Source organism: Oscarella lobularis, chromosome 5 (genome assembly GCF_947507565.1).
Source record: "Oscarella lobularis chromosome 5, ooOscLobu1.1, whole genome shotgun sequence".
NCBI classification, from domain to species: domain Eukaryota; kingdom Metazoa; phylum Porifera; class Homoscleromorpha; order Homosclerophorida; family Oscarellidae; genus Oscarella; species Oscarella lobularis.
In genome coordinates this window covers 2,434,242-2,452,478 of record NC_089179.1, presented here as the reverse complement: position 1 = coordinate 2,452,478, position 18,237 = coordinate 2,434,242, and the positions used below count along the sequence as shown (strand labels likewise).

At 46.1% G+C, this 18,237-nt stretch overlaps 2 protein-coding genes across 2 annotated transcripts; one reads left to right on the top strand and one right to left on the bottom strand.

The window, feature by feature from the left end:
- Positions 1-684: 684 nt before the first annotated feature.
- LOC136187357 (uncharacterized) lies at positions 685-6,144 on the bottom strand. Its single transcript, XM_065974938.1, has 4 exons — positions 5,229-6,144; positions 3,418-5,175; positions 2,182-3,357; positions 685-1,703 (listed from the first exon to the last, which is right to left on the bottom strand). The coding sequence occupies exons 1-4, from the start codon at positions 6,142-6,144 to the stop codon at positions 685-687; spliced, it is 4,869 nt and encodes a 1,622-aa protein (XP_065831010.1).
- Positions 6,145-8,521: 2,377 nt separating this feature from the next.
- Positions 8,522-10,399, top strand: LOC136187356 (zinc finger protein 862-like). Its single transcript, XM_065974937.1, has one exon. It carries the CDS (start codon positions 8,522-8,524, stop codon positions 10,397-10,399), a length of 1,878 nt encoding a protein of 625 aa, XP_065831009.1.
- Positions 10,400-18,237: the final 7,838 nt, after the last annotated feature.

The following is an 18,237-nucleotide window of genomic DNA, read 5'->3' as shown; positions in this document are numbered from 1 at the left end:
AATTTTCACATAGGTGCCTTTGGGACTTATCCTAAAAAAACGAAAACGTGGCAAACGACATGATTGAGATTATGCGAGAGTTGCACAAGTACGTTCCAGCACAGCACCAGATCTTCTTTGGCGGTGACCAGCTCACCTGTGAACGTAGTCGAAATTCCCAGCTGGCCGTTCAAGATGGCTCCTCTAAAGAGAAGCGTTTGGAAGGATTCATATGCAAGCCAGAAGACTGGCATCCTCGCGTGAATTTCCTTCAAATTGTCCTTCGTTTTCTTTTCAAATCTACTAGTGAAAAAGACACCGCAACGTTTGCACAGCTGCAGAGAATAATAAACAGGCGAGACGTGACGGGAGACGTAAAAAGAATGTTGCTGCGCATGAATAATTTCTACTAGCTGATTTACCCGTTCTATGAACGGGTTTTTGTGATATGTGTGTGTAGTGTTTGTCGTGCGTTCTTTATTTGAAACAGAAGAAGAAAAGAAAGCAAAAGAAACTTTTTTGTTTGTTAATTATTAATATATAATAGTGTCAGCTGAACGGTTGGCTGATACTATTTTTGAACTTGAGAATGGCTGCCGGAAAGGGGCAGTGAAAGATATTTGAAATCGGCTGCGAACGGGCAGCGAACTTGAATTAGAATGAACTCCGAAAAGGCCAACGGGCAAAGCAAGAATGTTGATTGAGTTAGTCGCGAGAGGCCTCGGTGATGATGAATCTGTCGTTGTACTTAGCGTTGAAGGCAGACGCGGTGATGAGGCGTTCGTCGTCGAAGTGTCCCGAAGGAACGTCGGCGATGACTCTGACAACGTCGTCATAGACGTTGAGAGAGTTGAAAAAGGGCTTGTCGTCAACGTCGACGTCGATGGTAGCTGAAATTTGGATGGCACATTTTTCGATTTTTGAAAGAGTTTTGCAAGCGAAAGTGGTGCATTTGCCTAACACCGGGTTTTGCTCAAGAACGTCGACGTTCCCTTTCTTGCATTTTGGGCACTTGAGATTGTAGGAGTAGTGGGAGATGTTGGTGATGGTGACGTTTGTTATTTCGGTGGTTTTAGTCATTGGTTCTTCGAGGGGCAGGGCGTCTTCCACTTCGTTGATTTCGTTGACAACGCCGTGCTTGAATGGAGATGAAATTGTTTTCTCGTCGTCGAACGTGGACACAATAAAATTCTTAAGCTCGTACGATTTTCCGACAACCAACGTTTCGAGAAAGGCCGACCATAGGGTGAGTGAGGCAGTGCCGGTGCTATCGCTAACGGCGACGTTTTGAAGGACTTTCGATTGGCCGACGTTCGTTTTGGGCGAGACGTCCAACACTTTGATTTTCGTCGTGATTCGTTGCCAGGTGGCTTGTGCGGGTAGCTGGTCAAGAGTGATTTGTTTCGGGATGGGAGTCGATCCGAAGGACGCGTCGTCGAACGGTTGAGGAGAAAAGGTTTTAGTCGACGGTTGGACTTCGCTTTTGCGATCGAAGAGGTGTTTTGTATCGGAAGATGTTGATTGCGATACGGTTACGTTTTTGAGGAGGACGGAAGCTTTTTGTTCTTTCATTTTGCTGAGAACGTCCGCAGTCTTGTCGGAAAATAAGGTGAGTGAGACGCGCGAGTGGTTGTCGGCGACGGAGGCTCGGTAGTACGTCTTGGCGGGCCCTTGCTTCTTCGGTGACAGGGCGACGACTTGTCCTTCCACGTCGGCGACTGTCCCTTGCGAGAGAGCTTGCACTTCTTTTGGTGTGATCGTGGTTGGGTGTAGACGCTTTCGGGACATGGAGGACGTTTGGGCGAAAGAAGCAGAAAAAGAATGTTCGGCGAAGAATGTAGACGTTGTAGAACAAAGGGGAAGCGCGCGTTACGATGGTATGCTACGGAAAGCCAGGAAAAGTCAATGACGTTCATAACACTTCTTTATATACAACATTGTGAATGACGCCACCGCAGCAAAAAATAGAGAGGTTTTCTTTTGATCCTACTCTGGATACGGCGACGTAAAACTGCCCGTGCGAAAAGCACGGATGTTCCAAGTGTAAACCGGCTTTCTGTAAGGTTTTTCCTTGACTTTTGTTTACCGTCATAGCGAATGACAATTTCAACGGAAATTGCAGTCGGCGAAATTGAAATGCCATAGTAGGGTCGTCGACGTTCGATGTCGTAAGAGGAATGCGGGGAAGAAAGGCAGTAGTGCCTTTAGCGGGTCCTGTGACGACGTTCAGTTCAACGCAGTTTGTGGTGAGGCGGCGGACGACGCATCGAGTTCCGTTGCACAATTGAGGAGGACTGATGTTTCGTATTAGGATGACGGGCGCTCCTATTTTGAGGTTAAGAACGTAGGGAGGAAATCCTGATACTTCGATGGTGTTGAGAAATTCTGTGGGATACATGGTAGATTCTTCATCGGATAGGGCCGTGTCGATTGAGAGGAATTGCGAATGCTCGCCGGGAAATTCGTCGAGAAGCCGATTGTTGATGGCATTGACGGTTTCGTTGTGCGGAGCGAGAATTGCTCGTTGGCACAACCAGTCAGAGTCTGTTGCGTGAGCCGACAACTCCGGATAGATTTCGTCTCTGAGCTGCTGTGGTGTTTCGGCGAGGACGGCGAGTTCGGGTGTTATCTGTATGTCTTTGTTATCCGCTGTCTGGGTGTCGCCGTTGCCAATTCGGAGTAGCTGTTCGGAAAAATGCTGTGTCGTTTCGGTGTCGAGTGAACTGGTTCTCGCTCTCATGTTGGTAGTGAGATAGTGGGTTTCGACGGAACACCATAGAACGGACGATTTGAGGCAGCTGTGCACTTCATTGGCTCTCGTTCCTCTTGGAATGACAGGCAATATTTGGCGGAAGTCGCCGGATAGGACGAATAGGAGCCCACCCATTATGTCATCATTTTGGCGAACGTCGCGTAGTGTTCGGTCTACGGCTTCAAGCGCTTTTTTGTGTATCATCGACGCTTCGTCCCAAAAAGCAATTTTCGCTTCTTGAAATAGCCGTGCCAGGCCAGAAGATCGCGAGACGTTGCAGATGGGGAGGTCAGTCGAGTTTAAATTTAAAGGAATGTGAAACGTGGAATGGGCAGTTCGGCCTCCCGCAAGCAATTGCGCTGCTATGCCGCTGCTGGCGGTAGCTAAGGCGATTTGCCGGAAAGAGCGAACTTTGGCGAGGATGAGGTTTATGAGAAATGTTTTTCCCGTTCCACCGGGCGCGTCGATGAATAGTATTCCGCTTTCGTTGCTTCGAAGTTTAGCCAAGATGGTAGTGTAGAGCTGTCGTTGTTCGGTGTTGAGGATAGGTTCGTGTAGGAGTATGTGCTCGTCGAGTTGGGGTAGGTCGTAGGAGATTTCCTCAAGGTAGCGGGAAGAGGAATGGTCTGGATGAGAAAGAAGTTCATCATTACTTAACCCCTACGCTAATAAGAGAATGTAAAAACCTTGGGAGTGTGTGTTGTCGGGAGTAGGTAGACCGTAGGCTGAAAGAAGATTTCCTCCCATTGAATTGAGCGTCTTTTGAAGGAGGAGGAGTGCGTGATTGTAGATTTGGTCGGTAAACGGCATCGGGGTACGCGGCGCGGCGGGGCGCCGAGTCGCCGCCGGAGGTGGCTGTATGGGGCCGTTGGCAGATCCGGTTTCGAACTGATAGCGTATGTCGTCTGCCATGTCATTTCGAAAGCGCATCCACATTTGAAGAGCGTCTGTTAATTGGCAGGAGGCGAGTAGAACGGCAAAAAGAACACGAAGCGCCGATGAATGACGGCTCTCGCTCGCTTCACTCATGCACATAATCCAGTGATTGCCGTCTTCTAAGAGGTGGAGATCTTTGCATGCTTGCTTGAAGGAAGAGGCAACGTTTCCGCGAACAGTTCTGAGGTCTGTAAAGCTTTTAGGACCCTTGACGGTGTTCAGGAGCAGCCTCACGAAGAATCTTTCTTCTTGCTTGGGGTGGTCGGTGTAGATGCGACCGATCATTTGCGTTTGGAGAAAAGAAGTCGTTGCACCGTTGTGACGGATTTCGGCACCTTTTTTCCGTTTCATCCATTGACGCTTGCCGGAATTCCAAGTAAAATACTGTGGAACTTCGGAATATAACAGGTTAGCAACGAACTGTCGATCGATGTCGGTGAACTGAGCGTTGTCGTTACTGTAGTAGGTGGCGCACAGTTTAAAAAATGCGGTAAGTGTTGTGTCGGGAGGGTCTTCAGCTCGCTGGCGAGCGTTTTCAGGTGTGAAGACTATTTGTCGGTCGTCGCTGGTGTGAACATGGAGAGTTTGAACGGGAGGATATCTCTCGTGGATTGGAAAGTCGAACAATCGCCAGCAGGCTTCGGACGGGCCAATGTAGCGCGCTGCGCGAAAAACGTCAATTTCATCTCGCGGGTTAGGTCTTTGGAGTGCGAATGAAGCCATGTCGCAGCCCTTGTGCACGTACTTCAGAACGTATTGAATACTTCTGATGCTCGAACAGTATTCGACGTTGATGTGAGCGTCGTATTTCTTGCAGAGATAGCGATTATGGGGAACAACCCACCGATTGTCGATAACGAAAGAGCCGTTTCGGGTTCGCTTTTCTTCTTCGAAGCCTCCTTCTTCTTTCGATCGTCTGCGATATTCAGGGTAGCCGTCGTTGCCGCAAAGAGTTTCAGAAAGAAATTCTCTCGGGTAGTGCTTGGAGCAAAGTCCGTTCTGCATGCAGGGGGAGCGAGGATTCTGCGGGCCGCAGGGACCGTGGACCATATGACTGAGAATGATTCTGTGCAATTCAGGGTCGTCGTCTTTACTGGGAATTTCTGCAGAAATAATCGAATCGATTTCCTGTAAGTGAATCCTTTCCTCGAGCCAGAGGAGGACGTGGGCGTGGGGAAGGCCTCGCTTTTGGTATTCAACGGAATAGAGGTGCGCTTTCGGTTTGCCGAAAACCGCATTCTTTGTCAAGTCTTTGATGAAATCTTTCAGTTTCATGTGAAAGACGCGCGATACTAAGTCTGGGCGGTCGTGACTGGATTGATTAGGAAGTAAAGTTTCTGAAATCTCTCGCCACTTGGGATTGCAGGTAAAAGTTGTAAAGATGTCCGGCTTGTGGTACTTCCGAACGTATGTCATGGCGTCTTGAACCCTTTCGTGCAGATAGCGCGGACTGCCCGTAAATGAGGAAGGCAGAACGACTCTTCGACCGAGCTGTGCCGCGTCCACTTCTAAAAAGGTGTTTTCTTGTGGGACGTCTAATGAACGTGCACGGGCATCTTACCGGAAGCGAGGCTGTCTCGTAGTGTCGTGTACGATTCTGCGCGCAGGAGCGTTTGTTCGCGCCGTATGAACCTCAATCGTTGCGTTTCGACCTTACAGTACATGTCGACGACGTATTGCTGAAATAGAATCTTGCCTTTTAAAAGTATATTGGAAGAGTGGTGCGGCCTGTACATAATTCGATGACAGTAGAACGTCATTGGCGTTTGGTGCTGCTCGCACTCCTCTTGATGATAGCCGTCCTCTCCAAAGAGATGGAGAAGGGGATACTGCAAGGCGTCGTAACTTCGGTGGCATTCGTTTATTCGGTGTAAAGTTCCATCGTGGCGCGTCAGAACGATATCTCGGTAGCCGCGTTCGGATTCCGTAAGCACAACGGCGATTTCGCTGCATTGAGGCAAATTGAATCTTCTACGATGTTCGGCTGACGGCCTTTTGTCGGCGTCTATGACAATGACGTAGTTTTCTACGGCAGAGAGATCCATTTGTCTGAAAGTCCTAACGTAAGTGTTCAAATGGTGAAGCTTATTTTGAAGAAAGTCAAGTATATCTTCGCGAAGAGTAGGAACTATCTGCTGCCGCAACGTCGTTTGTTCTCGATCATTTTGGACAAAATAAATTTGGGCAAATTGCCGAGTCTGGCCTGGAGCCGGCAAAAGGCTGCCTATTCGATGATAGATCTGTCCTTTGACGACAAAAGAGGGATTCCAGCCTGTTTGGCGAAACGGGGCGTATCCTCCCATGGACGTCATCTGAAATGCGCAGTTGTACTGCCGGATGTTATTTAAAAAATGACGACTTTCTTCCGTCTCGGAAGAAAAGAGACCTTCGTAGTCCTCTGGAGGATCAGCGAGAAGAGGCAACTTAACCTTCCCATTTTTGCAACAGAACGTTGCTCTTTCAGCAGGCCATCTCATTGCTCCGCAGAATGAGCAGGAAACATTCAAAGTACCGACAAAATTAGGAGAAGGAGAATTTTGGGGAGAGTAGCTTGCTGCAGGTCTATTCGGCATTTCGGGACGGACAACCGCGCGCGGGACCGGGCGTGCGACGACGGTTGCAGACGCAGAATGTATACTATATGATAACTTTCAATTAAAATCGCGAGGACAATTGCCGCGTACGTGTCACGTGCAGAGGAGGTAGAGTTCAGTGTCTGCGACTGGGCCGGAATGGCGGACGACGAACGAACGACGGGCGACATTCTCACTGGCTCGGAATGAACGCGAGTAGGCAGGCGAGGTAGGGATTGGAAAATTTGCAAGCGCGCGGGCGAGAAAATCGAAAACCTTCGTGCAAAAAAACTACAAAATAAGATGAGCTTTGGACTTGGCAAAAGTGCCGGGTTTGCCTGGGGAAAGGATTAGCGATAGGTGGCTGCAGACTGGACGTCGGCGGAAAGGATTGCGCGATGTCGACACTGGGCAAAAACAGATCTGGTGGACATTTCGACTAAACTTTTATGAATTCCCTACGAAGAAGCGCAGGAAAGCATTGATGGAGACAGACCGGACGACGTAGACCCAAGGGGTGGCCTAATGCCAATCCTTCATTGGGGAGAAAAAAACCTGTTAATATTGCGTGGTGTGATTAGATAATGCACGCTCACAAAGCAGGTGAAGCAGAAGAAAGCAGAGCGGAAATTGAGGAGACGGAGCACGCGCGCGCCGGCCAAAATTGAGAGATCTGGCAGTCCTCCGAACGTAGTTACGAACGTAGTTATGATCGCCCAAACGCAATGGCCCAAGAAAAAATCCTGTCGCTGCGTAATTGTGATCGTCACTCGATTTCGCCCGTATAGAGGGAGAGTGGCGTTCTAAGGATGCCCGTTAATTAGCCAGCGCACCTATTGCAAGGGCAGTGCACTCTACCAGGAGTCGCTGGAAGCTTGCTGCGAGGCCGCTTTCGCGCGGAAGAAGCCATGGAAGAACGGAAAGACAAAGGAAGATGGCGGCGGAAAAAATATGCATAGCGCACTCTAAGGCGACACGCATTGAGACGAAACGCGACTTCGCGGCGGCGATCGGTCGACGCGGCCCGATGGAGAACCTTCGCGAGACGTCGCGTTCGGAATTCGGGCGCGATCGGCGGCCCGGGAAAGCGGCGGCGGAGGAGGATCCGCGGCGGGGGTCCCGACGATCGCGCGTTCAATCGATCGCGTGGAAGGGCGTTCGAAGCGCAGCGGCGCGATCGAAGCGCGGTCACGGCGGCGTCGGGCGGCGAAATTTGAAGGCGAAAACGCGAGGTCCCGCATTGGAAACGCAGACCCCGTACGAAGCTCCGTAAATTATGGGAAGATGCATAGTGACAGATGCTTACGTGGCATCTTTATGCATGGATTACTTAAAAATGAACAATCTTACGGACATTCCCGATTTGTCAGAATCGCTTGATATCGTTGAGACTAGTGACTTGTCTGATGTTCGAAGGATTTCGAATTCTTGTGCCTTGTAAATAGTTGACAATTACGTCTTAAGGAACTGGAAAGAGGAGCTCGTCGTGAGAGACAAATTAGTGAGTGTAACGAGGAGACCCGTTCGGCTCCTCGCGTAAGTGTCCACCTGGGACTATATAGGAGAGTGTTTTAGAGTTAGTTGGTGCGTCTGACTGGGAGTGTACGTGTAATCAATAAAGGACATGGAAGAAAGCGATGAAGAGGTCTCGTTCAACCATCATAGCTACACGAGGCCCATTACATGAGTGACGATTCAGGAAAATTTCAGTGCCGGATTCCACGGTGTGAAAATCTTTCTCAAAAGAAAAGAGTAGACATAATCACGAAATAAAAAATCACGGACACTCGCGACAGCTTGAAGCCAGTGTTCTCCCCAGATACATTGAAGCTTAGCGGCTGAAGCTTAGCGGCCCGCTAAGCTTCGATCTGAGGCCGCTAAGCTAAAGCCTAAGGCCGCTAAGCTTAAGCTTTAAGCCGCTATGGTTAACCGCCCCTAAGAGAGCGAATAGGAAGAGCGGGTATCAGAACTGAAATGCTGCCTGCCAGTGCCTGGAGCTTCCAGTGTAGGATCTATGGTACAGTAGGACTACTGTAGTAGTTCGAATATTAATATTAACAAGCCTACATTAATTCCCGTATCTCCTGTCTCCTACCCGATGTCTTCGCACGCAACAAAGCGCCATTCTAACACAATGGAAGGTGCTGGAACACCGTCAAAGCACCGAAAGACCGGCTTCGACAAGCAGTGGTCAAAAGATTTTCCCTGGTGCGACTTAGCTGTAGAGAAAGACGGATGCTTTTGCAAACTATGCAGAAAACATAGTCGGAGACCTCGGGGAATGCCAGCAGGTCGCGCTACCTGGGTAGACGTTCCTTGCTTAAACTTGACAAGGCAAGCTCTGCGGGCACACGCTTCGTCCGCTTCTCATCAGTCGGCGGTAGAGTTGGAAGCCAACTTAGCATCAAGCAAAGCAACCGGTGGCATAAGACAGGCGTTTTCTCACGTCGTAAGTGCTGAACGGAAAAAAATGATAGGAGCGATGCGTTGCATGTATTGGCTTTGCAAGGAAGAGGTCGCCCACACAACAAAATTTTCGTCACTGCGAGATTTGGCTATTAGCTTGGGAGCGACGTATCTGAAAGATCTGGATCTCGGAAGAAATGCCCACTACACATCGGAAAGATTCATGGAAGAAGCTGTGTCAGCTTTAGCCGAAACCGTCAGAAATAAAATATTCGAGGACCTGAGACGCTCACCATTCTTCTCGCTTATGGCTGACGAAACCACAGACGTGGCAGTTATAAAAGAAGTAATAGTATATGCAAGATATTTGAACCGTAACAGAGAAATACAAACCGCTTTTATTGGTATGGTGGAGGTAAAGGAAGGAATTGCTTCGGCGATTATGGCGGCTCTAGAAAAGGTTTGCAATAACTGTGGTGTCAATCTCAAGAAGCTAGTTGCTTTTGGCAGCGATGGTGCCTCAGTTATGATAGGTCGTCATCGCGGCGTTACTGCTCTATTGAAAGCTGAGGTTCCGTGGCTGGTAGCAAACCACTGCGTTGGTCACAGGCTTGCTTTAGCAGCAGCACAAGCAGCTGACGAAATACCGTCAGTCAAAAAATTCCAAGCAATTCTTGGGCAAATGTATCGTTTCTACTCGTACTCCGGAGTACGCATGGCTGGATTAAAAGATATACAAGACTTTTTAAACAATCCAAGATTAAAACTCACTCAGGCAAAGGATGTTCGCTGGCTATCGCATGAGAAAGCCGTGTCTAATCTTCGGCGCTGTCTTCCAGCAGTTCTTTGCAGCCTAGAGCGAGAGGCAGCCGAACGACACGATAGTCAGGCCCTTGGCTTGGTCACTTTCATGAAAAAAAGTGATTTTATTCCTATTCTCCTTACTTTAAGCGACGTATTGCCGCCATTGGCGTTGCTTTCTCGCTCAATGCAAAGAGGAAACCTCAATTACGGCTTGGTGCAGCCTCTTGTAACTGGAACAATTGCAACACTTGTCAATATGAAGACCGTTCCTGGTGAATATTTCAGTTCCATTGAAACCTATTTTGAAGACCAGCTGGCGACAACCGATATTCGCCCACCAAACCAGCAGCAAGTAGACACCTTCAAAGAGGTTGTTTATGATAAGTACATTGACACTGTAGTTCGCCATCTTAAAGAAAGATTCCCTGACGTTCATTTGCTTAAAGCGTTCAATATGTTTGATGGCAAAAGTTGGCGAGACGAAAATGAGGAAGATTTCATAGAATACGGTTGCGACGATGCAATAACTTTGAAAACCCATTTTCAAGATTTGTTTGATGAGCAAGACAACACCACGCTAAAGACGGAATGGCAAACATTTAAGAATTCAATGGTTAGCGAGGAAAACCACTTACCGGTTAGGAACTATGATGCGTCGGAGGTAATGAACTCTGTTGTAAAAAATAAGGACTTCGAATCAATCTTCCCGAACCTTTTCAAAATTTCGTTGATTGGACTTTTGATTCCGGCATCTACTGCTGACTGTGAGCGTGGGTTTTCGGCGCTCAAAAGAATCAAAACCCCACTGCGGAATTGGCTAAGTTCAGTAGTAACAAACAATTTACTAATGTTAGCAATAGAAGGTCCCGAGGGCAAAGAATTTGATTTTTCATTGGCCGTTGATGTTTGGGGACGTGCAAAGAATCGTAGAATTAACGTATTAGCATAGTTTTTTATAAAAAATTCTTTGCAAATCTAATGATAATATATACTTCTACCAAAAACCACGCTCTATCCCAAATAACCACGCCCCCAAAAAAATTTTCACGGCGCCTTCGGCGCCGCTAACCGCTCTTTTAACTCTGCGGAGAACACTGCTTGAAGCAGCAGCAAACCTAACAAGGTGCTACCAAAACAGAAGGCGAAGACTTCATTTATAACTACAGCACCGTCGTTATGAAACTCGGCTTGCTCTACCGGAATTTCTGCGATGCTGTCCGGGAAGGCGATGGAGAGCGCGTCTGCTGGTTATGGAAATTCTTAACACTCCACTATTTCACGTTTGGTCACAAAAAATATGCTCTGGAGGGTTTCATGCTCACCTCTAGGCTTTGCGCCACATTGAGCAAAAGAAAAGCAGAACAGCTAGCCTGGAATCGATTTGCCAACACCAGAGGTGGCCCGGGAAAAACGTATCTTTAGACTTGTACATGGAACACCTAAACAATGAAACAAAACATTATCTCAAAAAATGAGGCGCGAACCTAACGGATGCAAGTGCAATTAGGTGCAGCAGAGCAGCGGGTATTACCAGAGAGCTGATGATAAGCTTTGATAAAAACGCATCGTTGAAAGCTCCGTACGGACGTCATGCCAGACGAAATGATACAGACGATTTCAAAGACTTAATTACAGAGATCTTTACCAAAACCAAAGCAACTGCAAAGATACCTGGGAGATGTCACACAGAATTGCCAAATTTTTCTAGTGACGTTCTTCACCGCTTTGATGTTTCCGAGTTCTGTTCGTGGATACGAAGTCACCAGAGAAGAATTAAATCTAAGCGCGGTGACTACTTATTCTAACACTGACCTTCAGATGAAAATTATTTAATTAAAGTATATATACATATATACATATACATACGTCTATCACGGTGAGATTTCATCTGGATCACTGCTTTCGATATTAAAACTATCCTGATCCTCGCTTTGAGTAGAAGTAGACAAAATTTCACAATTCTCATCTCACTCAATTTGCTGAGTACTTCAGCTTTCCCACTGGCTAACGGCATTAGATCGGACGGAAGGGCGGTGACGGGCGCTTCCTCTTCAAAGGTCTGTTTCTCTTTTAGCTCCGGAGGGTTATGGAGAATTTCCCTAATCAATTTCAGAACTTCATCCGCCATACTTGAACTTGACAAAGCAACTACGTCTGGCAAGTCAGTGGCCCTTCTAATCGTCTCGCAATTCCTCAAAATATATTCGATTGCTTGGTCTGTAAGACCAGAAGTAACTTCCGCCGTCGTATAAGTAGGCAGACCGCTGCAGAATTTTATTCTTATTTCTTTCAAAGCCTTTCTCAGTAAACATCTGTCTTCGGACGTAGCGGTTCTAATTATAGGTGTTATTCCTTTTGGCTTAGGCGACTTTTCTTTAAAATCAAACTGAATTATTTTTTCCAATATAATGCAGTGATCTTAAATATTTACACAAAAGCTTTAAGATCTATCTGTCCTTCACAATAAAAATTGGTAAGGGTTTAGATAAATTTAACTAAATACTTATTACTTAGAACAATGCTTTTGACAATCTCCTGTAGACGCACGCGCCGGAGAGCAAATATCGAGGACCTCAACTCGCGTCCGCCGCCGCAAAACTCGCCGCCTCCTTGATTCAAACACGGCGCCAGCTCATATTACCCGCGTCGAATGGAGAGTTGAAACGGTTGCGATATGCCATTCGCTCGACGACGAACGCGAATATTTTCCAACGAGGAAGAACGATTGTGCGGTGAACGCGGAAAGATCAAAACGAAAAAAGCTGAAAAATAAAACAGCGAAAGAAAGAAAACAATACAGGGCTGAAGAGTTCAGAGGAAACGAGTCTGACAAAGCGTCGCTGTCACGAAAACTTTTAAAAGACTGTCAGAAAACGGCGAGAGATTGAGAAGCGGCTAAGACTGCGGAAAAGACAATGACGATGATACGGAAGACGATCAACACGACGTCACCGAGGGTCCGTCCGTGCAGTCCAAAAAAGGATGGAATAGTGTCGCTCCACCGTCAAGACGAGTGATCGAAAGCATTGAGACGTACATTAGAACACGTCATATCTATTAAGAGCAAAGAAACAAGTGAAGCAAAGAAACAAGTCAAGAAAGAAACAAGCCAAGCTTGCATCTCTATACTTACTCGCACGCCCTTAAAAAACGTTACAATTTCAGAACTAATAACTTTCGTTCTTACTTTCTTCCCAAACAAAAAGGAGCTTTTGCGGAACTACAGTACAAAAAAACGTCGAATAAGATCGAATTCGATATTAGATAAGAACGAGTTTCTGTTGGCCCTCTTCATCAAGCACTATTAAAAATATCACAAATTATACCCTTTTACCCTTAGTTTGAGTTCTACCTTTTTGTAGTTTTTTTCAGCTAAAGAGAAATGACAGAATTTCACAAATAAACCGAAGTTTTAGTCACCTTTCTTCCGCTCTTCTTCTTCTTCTTCTTCTTCTTCTTCTTCTTGTCAAGGCAAAATTGTCAAGGCAAAATTGTCATGACAAATGCTGAACTAATGCAGAATAATCTATTGCGTTATGGAAAAGGAAATTTTAGAAAATTTTAGCTAGTTTTGCAATACTACATCTAATTTTTTTGTTATTTATGAGTCGCCAACTGCTGGCTATTTCGGACACACTTCCTCCTTCGCATAGCGTTTGTAGAGATTTTATACATGTGACATCAGGATATAGAGGTCTAAAAATTAATTTTGTCTCAATTTGCTCACACTGACATTAAAATGTATTACTTTGTATCAATTACATCAATTAGTCGAAGAGCCTGCTCGTCGTGGACCCTATTTATGAGTTTTAGACGAACTTCTTTTTTAACAACGGCCAAATAGAAACGCCAAGTAGAACTTGACAGCGAACATGGCAAGAATAACAGCGTACCTTCCGCTGCAATGTGCATTTGCTCCAGTAAAGTTAGAGGTTTGTCTTGTAAAAAAATAGGTAAAACTAATGAAATCATTTTGTCTCCTTTTTACCTCTAGAAAAATTCGCAAGCTCCTCAATTAAAAGAAAAAGTGATTGAAATTATATTATTAACCCGTTCTGTAACACGACCGCCAAAAAAGGCGTTTTAATCGGTCTTCAAAAAAATCACCACTTGTTTTTAGAATGTTTAGTAGGGCTTAACATTAATATAAAAACATGTAAAAGAAGAAAATTCTAAGATTAAGCTGGCATCTCTTCTGCCTGAATTCCTTCTTCTTCCTCTAAAGAGGTGACCTTAGAGTCTAATATAATGTATTTTACCCTCTTCTTCAACAATTTCTTGGCTTCACCTTTCCTTTTGCCGTTTCTCCGCTTGGTACTTCTCTTGTCTCCTGCAAAAGTTCCTGTAATCTTTGGACATTCACGAACATTCATACCTCCTTTCGATCTTCATCTCCAAATCCTCCTGCTACATATGTCGGTCCTTGCTGCTTCTTTCGTGTTGCTTTTTTATACTTCTTCCTCATATTACGATGCTTGTTCCAAAATTTCGTTCTCCAAAATGTAGCGTGGTAAATTTTCTTTTCTTCAAGGTCCCTGCAAATCGCGAGGGTGCGCCTTCCTGAGTCACTCCAAACAAGGTCAGTAGACGGCAATTAGCCATTGGTCTGTGGTTGAAAGGGCACCAGCCAGCTTTGCTGCTATTTGCAGGTATAGGTTGCCTTTATGTTTTTCTTTCGGGGCTAGGTTCCAGATCATTGTAAAAAGACTCGTTCTCAAAAAGATTTATGTCATAAAGTAATGAAGACGAATAGCCTTAATGCGTTCTCTGTGTTTCCCTCTTCACACATTCGAAGGAGAGATTCTGCAGATAACTTTTGAAAAATGTAGTTTAGTTCGTGAAAGAACGCGTGGGGCAATTTTAATGTTGTCTGGAGGTGCTTCCTACAGAAAAAATAAAGAATAGCGCTCACCGGAAATTCACAGGAAGCGCCGTCAGATCATGCCGCTCTGTGCTTTCTTCTATTTGCACCACAATTCTGGGCCTTCTGGGCTGCGGGCATGACCAGTGTTTTGGCGCATGACAAAACCGCAGCATCTGTTCTTTGTCATGACGACAGCTGTATGCCACGGAGCAATCGTCTTCACCTTCGCAGGGCCGGCGGAGCGTTTTCGAAGTTGGTTCGGCAGTTTTCGCGCGCAAAGCGCGCGCAAAATTTTTTGACCGCGCCCACTCCAGGCATTGTTTTTAATTAATTAATTCACTCATAATTTACCCATTTTTTATAAAGGCTGGATCTCTTCTTGTACTCGCCATCAGTTTCTTACCGTGAGAAGCGGTCATGCAGACGTGACAGAGTGCCGCGTCAAGGCGGATGTTATAATGAAGCCAGGTCAGGAAAAGTCTTCGCACCAGTTGGAACGAAAGCTTCTCTTCACGATGTTTGCTCCGAATCCAAACGAACGCTTCGGAAAAACAAACGAAGTTCCAGGGTGAAAGATCGGCGGAATCCGGCTAGAATCCGTAGAGGACTCAGTGGCAGCCATGTTAGACGACGTTGTGCGCTAAGGCGCCTAGGATATGTACACTAATCCGCTAAACGTGATATAGCTACGGCCAGACTGCCTAACGTCAATATCATTTTTTTTGGCTTTACAAAATGTTGGTCCGGCAGCTGCCGGACCTGCCGGACCCGTCGCGCTAGCCTCGGAGTCCCAGACCTTCTCTCGCGTGCTTTAGGGTGGGCGTGCCGGGCGCGAAAGAAGGTCTGGGCACTCTTCTCATGTAGGCCTGTTCCTTTGATCTTAATTGACCAATCAGAGAACGAGCACCCGATTCGGGTGCCCTATCAGCGGCGAGTCCAAAAACGAATTACGGCTATCCGGGTTTCATACCGTCCCGTAGTCTAGCGATCGATGGAAATGTATCGGACTTTTAGTCACTACCGCGATCGATCGATATCGATCGGGACACCGATCGATAGAGATTGATCGAACTACCGATCGATTGAAGATCGATCGAAGATCGAGGGACACCGATCGATGGAGATCGATCGGACTACCGATCAATCGAAGATCGATACGAATCCCCGTAGAAGTCGAGCTTCGGTGGTGAGAGGCGGGCGCAACGTAATCAAATTTGAGATCAAAGGGACAGGCCTACATGAGAAGCGTGCCCAGACCTTCTCTCGCGCCCGGCACGCCCACCCTAAAGCACGCGAGAGAAGGTCTGGGGCTCCGAGGCTACCGTCGCGCCGGCCCTGCTTCGGCGCACATGTGGTAGAGAATTGCTACGATGTCTTCTCGCATTCTCTGCCGCCTATGCTTCGTCAAATCAATTTAGGGTCAAAATTATAAAGGTTTTTTGACTACTTGTCAATGTCAGCCTCTGTCAGTCAATGACAGCATCTGTCAGTCTTCCTGCTCGTCCCGGTCGTCCGCCATCTACCAGTGGTGCCTTCGCCTTTTCTGCATTTTTCTACCAGTCCGGAGATTTTCCCCATCCTCTTTTGGACATGTCCAATGCAATGCTCTTTTTTGACTGTAGCATCATCTCCGTACGTCTAAAATCAATACATTTTATAATGTTTTCAAACATTTTTTTAAAAATTTAGATGAGACTATATATGTGACTTAATTACGTAACGTGCGTCGCCCTCGTGTCAGTTTGTGTTTGTAATAGCTCGGCGCTTCTCTTTGCAATGACTAAGGTAAATTTGTGCATTAGCATTTGGACGCGAAACAGTAGGCAATAACTAATGGCGGCATGCGGCGGCGCTTCTGTTAGCTAGCTTCCTCACCACTACAAATAGAAGCGTCACAACTCTGTAGAACTCGCACAGTTTACCGGCCTGGACCAGAGATCGCTTTGGCGGTGGGAATCTGTGGAGTCGATTTATCGCGGCCGTGACACGTTTGGCTGCTTTCCGACGGGATTCGTTAAGTCGCTAATATTCCAATCTCATCCGTCGGTGTGTGTTCGAGGTTCTTCACGGGAGCAAGCTGGATCATTTTCCTCTAGTCATTGTCGCGAGTCCGCTAAAAATGTTGATACGCAACCAAATAAACGGCCTAGACCTCGGCGGCGGGAGTGGGTTACACAGATAAAGAAGATAGTCTCATCCTCAAGGGTGAGGTAAAAATAGTTTACAGAAGCTCCGAGAAGTCCCTACGTAATGACAAGTGGACATCATACTTTCAGCTGCCACACGTCCTGACGAAGTCCATACCGTTCTTGACTGGTGAGCATAATAGCAAATCACATATAAAAGACAATTATCTCGTATTGGAGAGTCCCATGGACATGACGATGCGTTTCAACCGTGGTCAGGTCGGCAAAATAAAAGCATCCGTGGGAAACGTCCCACTACATGTATTGGCTTTGTCAGCTACAGTCAGTCGTAAGTCTCGAGCACGATTAATTCATACATTAAGAATGAAAGATCCCCTTGTCATTGTCAAAAGCCCAGATAGAGAAAATCTTTGTCTCTTCGTGAGAAGAGTGCATGACGACGTTAAAAATCCTTCTTCCACTCTTACTTCTCCTGAAAGAGAAGCAAAACCTGTGCCCGAGGGTTGTTGTTTAGTGTCAGTCAATTGATGTATGTTCAAACCTATTTAGCTTCGTCCAATCGCGCTTGCAGGAGAAAGGTTATTGGCCACCAAACTGTGAAAAACTCGTTATTACACGACTATTTGCCATGTTTCACCCGACAACAGCCGCCGCTACAAAAGCCGAAGTGCTGCAGTCGTCGCAAGCAAAAGAGGGAACAATTAGAGTCGTACTGGCTACAACAGCGCTAGGATTAGGAATACATATTAGAGGATTAAGGACTGTTATTCACCTAGGATCTAGATCTATTGAACAATATTTACAGGAAATGGGTCGTGCTGGACGAGACGTAAGTGCTAGCTCATTCGTTTTGCTCTGGAATAGGCTTTGGTGCAAAAGTGCAAGTCAAGACATGAAAGCGTTTCTGGAGAACTCGAGCAACCGATGTCAGCGTTACCCTAACATATGGGGGTCAATTGCATAGGCCACCTTTTCAAAACATAGCAAATACTGGTGACAATAATGAAGATTTTTATTGATGGATGAATACATCTTTTTAGATTGAGAAAAGATATATTAACTGCATGATTGCTTTAGTTACAGACCGTTGGAATTCAAAATTGTTTGCCCGTTTTCTGCTTTACTTCTCTTCAAAACGACGTATAATGATGCTAGTGTCCCAGAAATGTCTCGTATTTTTACGACCGTGGAAAGAACCGCTGAATTTGGTCGCGATCTTGAAGGTAGGGTGCCCGACACAGTTTAGAAAGCATTTCGAGTGCCCTCCCATTCCCTAATCGAAGCATTCGAAGCGGCTTCTACGTTCTTTTACAATGCTTTTTTGACTTTTGTCTTCCTTTCTCGCAGATACTATTTTTTAGCCGACTTATTGGCGAAAATGTGATTCTTGGCATGATCTCTGACCAGATTTTTACTCGAACGCATCGAAAAAAAGTCACATTCAAGGAAGCTCTCGTACAATCTGAAAGCATACCTGTTTCTATGTAAAAGGTCGGTGCGCATGAGCAGGAAAGTGTGCATACTTTGCGCAAGGCAGGAAGTTCAAAAAGGGACGGTTATTTTAGTGCAGCCGTGACAAAATTGAATTTTCTAAACTCGCGTCTAACACCTGAAATGTAATTTGTCACTTACTTTGGGCTACTTTCTATTGCGTTTAGATCACGTCATCCCTTTATAGACGAAACGTATAACACTAATCTTTTTTTCTGAAGTTCCGAAATATATGAAGTTTTCAAAGCCCCCATTCTTCGTCATCCGTGTCTGGTTCGGAGAATA